Consider the following 11,074-nt stretch of genomic DNA (forward strand, 5'->3'; position numbering starts at 1 on the left):
TCTCTTGCTCTAGAAAGCATTTTTATCACAGCCAGGGGTTTACACACTGTGCTGAAGCATGCACTTCAAAGCAGGGAGACCTACTGAAAGGTGATGGATGCTACAGTAAAGTAAGATTATGGGGCCAAAGAAATTCTGGTTATAGCTCCACTGAAGCATAATGAGCAATTTAAAAGGGCAGAGGGAAAACAAAGGAAATGTTGTGTATAAATCATGCCTTGAGTATTACAGCAGTTTGTGAGATAGAATCAATCATTAAAATAGAGCGTAAACACCCGTTTACTGGACCACCAGCCGCTGTAAAAGAAACAAGGCATGAGGAGCAACTCACAGTCTGTTCTTGAAGTTGTCTGCCAACCCTCTTACTCTGCCTGCCTTCCCTGGTGCTGGTTTGGTTCTGGCCATGTCCTAGACCCTGATATGGCCCTGTTTGGCTCAACTGCTATAGCTGCCCTGATCCTCTTCACTTCAACAGGACTTAGCGTAGGGACAAGGGTTACATTGCACTGCAGGGCCAGTGGCCCCTGACACAGTCACCAAGAGGTGGGTTCATATCACCTAACTTCAGGTTTCTAGATATAAGGCATCTACTTCGAAGTGAGTTGTTTAAGCTCACTTTGCACTTTTAGGCGGAAAGGCAGGAGCTTTTCCATGGGCAATTCATCCCCTTCATCCAAGGTGTAATTCTGCAAGGCTGATGACATAAATGCCAGAAATGACTATCAAGAAAAATAACCTTAACGAAGGCAGCAGGGATGAGCGGGAGGAGAAGGAGAACATTTTGAACTTGGTCTCAGAGGTGCAGTTTACGCTCCATACAGTAGTGGTGCTGGGACGTGAGAGGGATTGACACCTGAGTGAAAACAAACAGCCAGGGCTGAGGGCCTCAAGTGGACAACATCTGATTTTGGATAGGATAAATCACCTGTATCTCCTTGCTGCCGGTAAGGGATCACCGTAAGCTAAGGCTACACACCTGCTGTTCAGACAGCTGAAAGGAAGTGAGCTGAATCCTACCATGCATCTACATTTTCCAAATGGCACTTGGTGTTATTTTGGGTCCATGACACCTAACGCCAATGTCAGTGGACTTGGTCCTCATAGCATCCTGCAGGAGAGGGCAGCTCCTGACCATGCAGACGTCTCCACGTGTGCCTGAACAAGCCGTCATTAAAGACAATAGCACTGTCTACGAACAGCAGATGCAGCTCATGTGGAGCAATTTTGCAGGCCATATTGATCAAAGTGTCCTTGTTTTGCAATGTCAGGGATAAAGGGTGAATGTATTTTGCACATATTGCAGCTTTCTGATTAGTACTTTAACCCCATAGAACAGTTTTAGAACAAAATGCATAAAGAATGTATCGATATCTTTGTTTCATTCATGTCTCATGAGATCTTTCATTCAAATATGTTTTGGAGACCAGTTGCAGCTAATTAACATCTTTAGTATAAGTGCTAATATGGTGCAGAATAGCCTGGAAACTCTTCAGGAGTCTGGGAAAAGCAATGCATTCCTGAAGTCATAATTAAAGTAGACCTAAAGCTTTACATCATGAGGAAATGTTAATTTACTTAGCAATATGTTGGGTGAATAACATAGTATTCAGGGATACATATATACATATACCATTTCTGAAACTGTACTACTGTTTCACAGCAATGTGTTGCTTATTATAGGTAGTCTCTTAATTAAAATCTTTAAGTGAGTTAATATGGCAACATCATGCTTCTTTTGCAGAAGTAATTTTACAGAAATTAGAATACCAGCGATTCCAATGTTACTTTCTGATTTCTCCCAGTTTGTGTTATTTTTATTCTGGTGAAATAAGAAGCTTAGGTGGAAAATGCTATATAGTGTATATTATCACTAAGCTAATCCAAAGCATGAGTTGAATACAATCTATGACTTTTCTGTTTCCATAAATAGAATCTCTTTTGATTTAAATAGCTTTTGAATCTCATTCTCATGTTTGTTTTTAATTTTACTTCTTTCATTTATTTATTTTCTCCATTTTTTTTTCTTGCATGCAAGGCCTTTTGTTTCTTTTACGGACTACAGTGTAAGCAAACCCATCCGTCCAACTCCACCTCTGGCACCACTCTATCTACGGAGTTAGACTGTGGCAAGTTAATCCGAGAGGAGCGAGGGATTCGAACACAGCCCTCAATTCACACTGTATAGTCAGGAAAGAAAAAAGGTGTGTCTGATGGAAAGCATTAAACTTAAACAGTGCACATAACGGCAGAGGTTGTACTCACCAACACATAGTTAACGACTTCAAAGTGCCTCTTGCTTCAGCAGAACGCAAATTGTCAAAGTCCTGGAAATTTGGGCAGTTTAAATGCATATCACAGAAAATAATTACACCTACAGCGAAGAGTGAGTGCAATAGACTGTAGCAGATTTTAAGAATTATCACAGTCTATATGCACAATTGTCATCTTGTCATTTCATGGGGTAATTCACCTTTTTCAGGTAAGAAAAATTATTTACCTCCTTTTCATCTCCTATCAAACCTGAGTAAACCAACGGCAGTCTCATTACTAAAAGCATGGAGAACTATTTTGCTTGGTCTTTGCCGAAGCATTCAGCAAGTGGGCCAGGCAGTTTTTTATAAACCTCAGAAAATAACCTGCAGGGCTCCATTAACTTTCTGAACCCCTGTTATAAGCAGCCAGAGATTTTTAGCTGGCATATCTTATTCCCGGTGTCACTATTTAATGAATTTTAATTCATCCATTTAAAATTCATTAGCCAAAGCCTCCAAGTAACTATCATAGCACAAAATCATATCTATCAGTTAAATTTTATGCCATGTAGCCATTAACGTTTAAGAACATATTCAACAAAAGCACCCGCAGGCACCCCCAGTACATACCTTTCACAGAATAACTCCGTTGACTTGGCTTGAGCAATTAATGATGTTCGCTATTGTAAGGCTCTGTAACGTAGAAAACTCTTTTATGGCAAAATCAGAACATCAATTTATATCAAACAGTAAAGCTTTGGCATTGCTTTGCATATTGAAAAGCACAAGGAGGTAGGTAGGTTGGTACTGGATGCTTTTTATACCCTGGAAGGATAATAGTTTGATTTCCACTAGTCCTCAGCTACTCTGGGGATTGACAGGGCAGGAGACAACGGACTGGATCTGTTGTTGCCACCAAAAAACATATGACAACGATTTGAGATACACAAAATGTATAGAAATGCCAGCTCATAGGATATCATGAACCGTGGCAAACAACCATGTTTTCAAAACCTGATTACCTTTCATCTGTATTTCATTATACCCCCGCTTACCACCAGTTTCACCAATTCATTTCCCACCCCTCACACCTACTTTATGTTTTCTTGCCCACTGCAGTTCCTCCTCATCAAACAAGTTAATGATCTGTTTTATTGAGGGGCCATTTCTGGACTCTACCGCAATTAGAAAACTTGTTCGAGTGGATGCCTTCACACTCAATCGCCGAAGTGCTGAGGCGAAGCTCTGCTCTCCTCTTGAATTGTTTCTCTCATACCTGGCTCCTGAGAAAAGCCAGAGCATACAGTGACCTGTGTTTTCCTTCTATTCACGTTACAATTTTTGGTCAGCATTATTTATGCTGGCAGTAGGCTTAAGTATTTTTTGTGACGAAGATGTACCGCTCGTAGCTAGGCTATACCAATTCTTGTCTGCCAGTGCTCATCCGTGTACGTGTTTATGCTCTGCTCCAGACGCTGCAAGAAATTGTCTTGCTCAAAATGGCATTTTAACTTGTTTGAATAGGGCCTTGAATGCTTTGGTTCTTCATAAAATGAGCCTTCTTACCAGCAAAGACCTGAATTAGATCTTCTGTATCCCTGATTTAAGAAAGCACTTTTGTTTGCAGTTTCCCAGTAGAAGAGACTTAAAACTAATTAAATTCAGCTTCTTTCAACTCTCAGAGGAGAAGGAAAATTCTTAATGTGTTTATCTCCATCATTGCTCTACGCAAGAAATCCTCTGGGTTGCAGCTTCAACCAGTTTTCTAATCACTTTTTATATGAATGCAGAATATAGAAATTTTCTGTCACTTTTTGGGTAAACATTTTCATATCTGTCAAGGAAACAGTCACATTGTTAGTAACATTCATCGTTTCCCTGTGTCTAGCTGTCCCCACAGACAACCTCACGGACCTCGGCTTGCCTGTGGGAATTACAAAGCAGCTCCTCTTTTCCCTAACGGAGCTTCATACCTAGCTACAAAAAGAGTTATTAAAAAGCATTACTTGCTCCTTAACAGCTAGGCCAGCAGCTGAGGCAGTGAAGAGCTGGCATGCCACCCAAGTGCTAACAAATCTATGCTTGTAAAGGCAGTTTTTCCAAGGTTTTCTGTGGCTCCAGGAAAATGCAGGTGCCTTCAGGTTAACAGCAAGGCTTGTGGAAGACACAGCCCATAGCATCTCCCATGAAATGCATGGCACCTGGTAGGACTCCTGCATAGATATAACAAGCTTCAAGAAGAAGTGTTAAAGCATTCAAAGTTTTTCTGCTTATCAGCACTCTATGACTGCTATACTTTGAAATTTGGCCACAAAAAAATACTCTGTTCACAAATACAGATGGTCACCATTGCATCTTCCTAACCTGCAGCCTTGCAACTGCATCCGGGGCCCGACAATCAAACCGGATCCTTTCTCAGGTGCGTGTCAGCACAGGGACCTTGCTGTGCAATCAGCACAGAGCCAACGACTCTGCCTGTGATGGATGAGCCACAACATACTCCATGAGTTCTGGCACCACGGTACCAGTGAAGCATAGCCAGGGCTATTTTGGCATAAAAAAGGCTATAAGCATACCCCTATGTCATTTTATATTAATTTTTGTTTTGCTGTTGCTGCATTTAAAATCATAGAATCATTAAGGTTGGAAAAGACTTCTAAGATCATCCAGTCCAACCGTCAACCCACCACCACCACACCCACTAAACCATGTCCCTAAGCGCCTCATCTACACGTCTTTTAAATATTTACAGGGGTGGTGACTCAACCACTTCCCTGGGCAGCCTGTTCCAAGGCCTGACCACTCTTTCAGTAAAGAAGTTTTTCCTAGAAGTTTTTGACTCGGAACTCCCAAAATATTCAAATTAATAAGTGTTTGCAAAAAATGCCATATGCTTTGACACACAGAAGTTACCTACCATTGAAAGCAAAGAGTCCATGAATGAGCTAGTCCCAAGCCATTGCCAGTTTGATTTGGCTAGGGTCAGTGTGCCTACCTTTATTTAGTGGCAGTTCCTGCCTGCATCAAAGAGTCTGCAATCCAACTAGGCAAAGGTGCAGGAGGAAGGAGGGAGAAAGGACGAGACAAGAGAAGAATGAAGGGAATGAAGGCAATACGATCACCATTTCAAAGAACCAGGCGGAGGGGGAATTAACAACACTCCTGCACCGCAGATCTAGACCAAGCACAGCAATAACGCTTCCCCCTACTAAATTGATATTTCCTCAAAGTACTGCCATGGTATTGTGTGATTGTGCCATCTCTCTCGGATCAAAGCCTTGAAGCTTCACATCGTTAGCTCTTCAGAAACAAAGGAGAAGGAAAAGGAGAGAAGGAAGAAATCCCCTGTCTCAGTGAGGTTCTTGCAAAATAAAATTTTTTGTGGAGTTGTCAGTTCTGCAAATGCCCCCTCTTCAACGAACATGAATCAGCTTGAGCTGGCCTTTTTCAGGCCATAACCCCACCTCCAAACACAACCGTGGCCGTCTATGCCTTCACCGACCAGTCCCATTCGTGTTTAGATGGTTTGTGAGACCAGCAAGCAGTTTTACTGATTTCTTTCTTGTAAACAGGAAACTGAGGAATGGTTTATATAACTATGGAAGAGTTAAAATTATCCATGGATTATTGTCATACTGTTTTGAATTGTTCAATAGACTCTGACAGTTTAAAAGACTTACTTTAGTGATCTCCTCATGCAATTAACCATCAGTGACAGAACACTCAAACAGATTCTTAATGTGCCTCAGCAGCAGTTTGCTCACTAGGAGAAACTATTTTGGATATTTTTCCTTTGGTGCGCCGGGCACAAACAAATCACTTTTCTTTCAGCAGAAGACATATATCAGTGTCCCAGCTATGGGTCCTTCACAGTGATGAGGGCACTGCAGAAGAAAAACCCTGACTTCTGCACTTCCTACTCTGTGCCTGAGCTGGTCAGGCGTTTTTCCAGAATAAAATCTGGCCCACATCCTTGAGTTTTCATAGTTCTCAGTTCTCCAACACAGCGCACAGGATTTTTTTTTGTTGTTTTTGTTATTTGTTTGGTTTTGCAAGGTGTTAATAAAATGCAATTGAAAAGTCTTGTCCCTAGTGGTAGCCCAGCAGCGTAAGGAGCAGATCAACAAAGCCTGACTACAGATTCTTTTTTTTCAGTCTTTTTCAGTCAGTTTCTACTTTATTTTATGTTATTTTTTAAATTTTGAATCTATAATTATCCTAAATCTTAGCACAGTCTTCTCTGTGGGAGTGTAAGGAAGGATTTGGGAGCTTCATGACCAAGCTTTTATAGCCTGCTGAAACGACCAAAGGGCAAAGAGAAAGAGTCTCACATCACAAGGAGAGCAAAATCTATTCTGTTTTTAAAGGATGACATTTCCTTTTAGCCTCGCATGCCACGTCCTGCAGCATTTTGACACTGCTAGAATGAGAAAGTCAAGCTGACTAAAAGCAAAATGTTAAACTTATTACTCTGTTGTTAAATGTCTTGCTCTATGCCTACTCTGCTCTCATGCTCGGCAAGACCTCAAAAATGGACTTAACAGCGTGTAAAAAAATAGCTTTTTAAAGAAGCCCTTTCAGTCTGGCTATCCGAATATGAGACTAAAAGAACAGTATATTACCCTTTTAAATGGAATTTTAATGTCACCATCCCCTTTTTAAAGGCTACTGTAATTATGCTGCAGACATGGTGCTGTTCAGAGGGCCATCTTGGGAGTCCCCAGTGAATGTGTTTCTTGCCCATGATTTTCCTGTAAATCCTACAGCATTCTGGCTGAGTTTGTACTCACTCTGTACCACAGTTTTCTACTGCTTGAAAAGTTCAGGACAATTCCAGTCTTCAGATATCTGTTCAGTTTCCTGATTGCATGCACAAGCTTGGAGATAAATAGGGTTTTGAGCTATGCTTCCCGGGGCTCAAAAGAAAGCTCACGTGTAACTGTCCTTCTGAATGAGTAACCAAACCCCTGAAAGTTCAACATATCATCTCAGGTTGCTCTTTTAGACCGTCTGAAGCTCTGCGTGAAGGCAGAGGGGCAGAGAAAGCCCTGTGTCTCCCACATTTGTAATGCTCTGCTACCTCCAACTGGCTTTCTCAAAGGTGGTAGGATCTCAGACAGGAATATGCACAAAATTGATCAGAGTCATAGTTATGTCCATAACCATTGGAATATCTTTGAAGGATCAGTCCAGGGTCTTAAATCTACATTTAATTCATTGCTTCAGGTTGACAAACTTATGCCAATGGTGTTTTAATCCCCTCGAAACTAAGCATAAAGTAAAACTGTTTTTGTGCTTTTACAAAGCAGGAGCTGCAAGGTGTAAGACCCAGGAAGCTAGCGCTGTAAAGCCTCCTCCTGTCCCTCTCCCAACCCACTGTCCCTGTGGGATGGCCGAGCTCATTCCCACGTGTGTTGAGCATGTGTGTTTCAACCTCCCTGGTGGGTAATCCACCCACTGGGGCCTTGCGCTGCCAGGGTAGGATAGGAAAGAGTCTCGATAAAGCAGAGCCCTTTCAGATTTTGAATGGCCTGCTTCCATACTTCGCTGGGAGGATAAACATCCTCAGTTTACAGAAAAGATCATCGACAGGAACAGTAATGTTTTTATTTTCAGTTTTAGATGTAACTGCTATTCATGAACAATTAGGCAAAAGTTTAATTCCTAGAGACAACACCTAAACATCAAAGCCATTCCTGAGAATATCTTGAAGTCTTTCTGACAATATTTATTTTAAAATTCAAAACAGAGTTGGAAGTGGAACCAGGTGGGCACTTCACAAATCATGTAGTCAGATATTAAAAACCTCACATACTTGATGTCAGCAATATGTTTTAAATATCTATCTGCAGATGTAAAATGATCTTCATGGGACTATTTTGTTGACATGAAATTGAAGGACATTATGATAATTGCATAGTTTGAATAATATGAATCAGTTTGGAAAATTAAAATACAAGCCTATTAACAAGGCAGTAAAATGTACTATTTCATCTGCAGAAATCGTCTCTGTACGCACATTGCAGAGACTGACGGCTATTATTAAATACATGCGTAACATATAAGTTAGTAAGAACAACAGGGAAAGAAAACAAAAATAAACCTGATCAATCCTACAAATGGTTAATATGATCCTTTCCTTATTTGCCATGGAGTTCTGGAATCACTTTGTAATCTAGATTTTGAAAGCTCAATTAAAACTAAGATAATAGAGAGAAATTATCCATGCTAAGTCATGGATAATTAAAGCATACATTATTATTAGTTTGGAAATAAGTGGTGCTACTCTCTAAAAAAGCCTGAAGCAATATAGAAATAGTGTCTGTATTAGGATGATATCTACTTCACCCGCTGCTTCCAGAGGGCATCGGGCTGCAGCAGACACCTTTGACTCTAACTCCAGTAACGCTGGAATTCCTATATTACAGTGTCAAAGGAGATATTTAAATTATAATTGCACCAGCAAATTCCTGGTTATTACCGGACAGTAATTTGAAAAAAAAGCAGTACACTGCCCTGGCCTATGTCTATTACATTTTGGGTCTGGAATCAATTAATAGTAGTTTCATTTATGTATACTTAAGAATTTTAGATGAGCAAAAACTAAGCATCTCAAAGAAAGAGCATATTAAACTATAGATTTAACATATGGGATCTTAAACTGTGTGCAGCCCATCCCATGAAAGGACATGATAGCATACGCAAGATCATACACATTTAAAATACACACACGCAGTGATGCACTGATGTCTTGAGCTTATTTGCGGAACCAGGGTTACACATGTTATACAGCGGGTTTATATTGGAGAGGAAGCAGCACAGTGTGTGGAATTCACTTCTCTGGGATTCCTTTGCTATCTTAAACAAATGATTTAATCTTGATCCAGGTTACCCTCATACTCTCTTTTGCATTTGGAAACATTCCTCTGGAATACATGGCTACTAGGAAAGCTTGGGATTTCTCCTCTTCAAATAATATATCTGGTTTTACTTTTTTTAGCCCTATATAACTGGGGTCACTTTTGGATTATTAGTGGTTAAGAACTGAACACTGCTTACCTTGCATTGGTATCACTCTAGAAGGGAATTTGTATTTGATACAGAGAACTGTGTCTGTGTGCTGTTGGTGTCATTTTACAAGAACTGTAGTTTTAACCAGTTGTTTTAAAGCTGGTCAGTTCTGCAGTTCTAGAAAGGGTTTGGTAGGAAGGACTTACTCAACTTGATGAAGGTAAGGTGGTTAAAGCTTTGTTTCACACTGCTACTACCATCACTTCATTTTATATAGAAATAACATTTTTAGATATATATTTGCATGGAACAATTTTTTTTTTATTGCTAGATACTTCCACTTAAAGCCTCTTTGTGGGGTTTTTTTGTGTTACATGTAATTATTCCAGCTGTAGATTTTAAAGGATGTTTCCACTTACCCAAAATGTCTTTGTTAATGTTGTGATGGTGAGAAGAAAAAAGATTTCTGCTTTCTTTCTAAACTATTCAGCTACCTTATTCTTGTGGTAATTTTCTCCTTTCTTCAACACACAATATTTGAAAAAGATTCTTTCCAAAGAAAGAAGAGCATTGAGAACTGTGCTATATTTTAGAAATGTCTGTTAATTTTGTGAGGGGAAAATAACTAAACCACAAAGAAATCTTCAAAAATGGTGTTCTTTGTTTTCTCTAGTACACCCATTTTTTTATGGCTAGTGTACATGTGACTTAAAAAGGAAGATCTTTCTTCTTTTAAGGTCAGACGGAAATTCACTTACTGAAAAATGGGTAAGTTTTATGAAATGAAGCCACCAAAACATCACAAATGCATCTGTGTAGAATTTCAGAAACATTCATAATCAGCTTTAGTTAAGCCAAAGTTAAATTAAATTCAGTGGAAGCCAAGTTAAGCAAAAAACATGACTTATACAGACTCACCTATTATACCTTAGGGGCTTATTCAAAGCTGGCAGAACTCAGCAGAGAAGCTTTCTGAGCCCGCCAGTAAGAGCTCAGGTCCTTGCTTGTAAAAGCCACTGTTTGTGCAAAGGGTATGGTCAAACTCTGCCTTCGATGAGAAGTGTTTAATGCCATTTCTGACTTCCACCAGTGTCTTTCTTTCAATGCGATAATGGAGGAGCTTGGAATTTCGCTCAAGCATCAGAAGAAATTAAAGAAAAGGTCGAGAACGAAGGGGAAATCTTCATTCACAAGTATCCTTACTTGTCACCAGAGGCGGACACTGAGGAAAGAAACCATAGCGTGAGCAAGAGAGACCCTTTGAGGAAATATCAGGAACAAAAAAACAGAACAAAAACATTGCTGCCTACAAGTTGATTGTGGTGGGATTTCTGAAATATAGACATTTACCTTGTTCTTCAGAAATTCTCTGTGGTTTCTTTTTTAATCTAGAGGTACAACAGTTTAAATGCTCACATAGACTGATGTACTACTAATTATCTGGGAAGTGTCTCACTATTTCTTTTGAGATGGATTTGTATGCTCATCTGTTTTGCATCTCTCTTCCCCTCCCCATGCATCGCTGTATGTGCTTTCTAAATAAATAAATAAACAAGAGACAGGGTTCTTTTTTCCAATAATCCAAGAGTGGAACTTTTTTTTTCCTTTTGAAGAAAAGATTGCAGTTCTGCTGAGCACAGCTGTTTAGAAACCAGGACCCAGACAACCAAAGTAAAAATGCATGTAATTAACTCATAAAAAATGACAATTAACTCATAAACAATACAAAAATGTCTTAAATACAAAGGTATCCAACAATGACTTATTTTTACTTCCTCTGATATTGTAAGGAACACTCTTCAGGTTCTTTT

At 39.7% G+C, this 11,074-nt stretch overlaps 1 protein-coding gene across 1 annotated transcript in view; it reads left to right on the forward strand.

Moving 5' to 3' along the window:
* GRIK1 (glutamate receptor, ionotropic, kainate 1) overlaps positions 1 to 10,843 on the forward strand; it is an 83,443-nt gene extending 72,600 nt beyond the window's left edge. Inside the window, exon 17 of the mRNA XM_009579691.1 lies at positions 10,354 to 10,843. Coding sequence (XP_009577986.1) covers positions 10,354 to 10,509 — 156 coding nt within the window. The 3' untranslated portion in view covers positions 10,510 to 10,843. The remainder of the gene's footprint in view (positions 1 to 10,353) is intronic.
* The last annotated feature ends 231 nt before the right edge of the window (positions 10,844 to 11,074 follow it).

This window comes from Fulmarus glacialis, unplaced genomic scaffold (assembly GCF_000690835.1).
Source record: "Fulmarus glacialis isolate BGI_N327 unplaced genomic scaffold, ASM69083v1 scaffold8886, whole genome shotgun sequence".
Classification (NCBI taxonomy): domain Eukaryota; kingdom Metazoa; phylum Chordata; class Aves; order Procellariiformes; family Procellariidae; genus Fulmarus; species Fulmarus glacialis.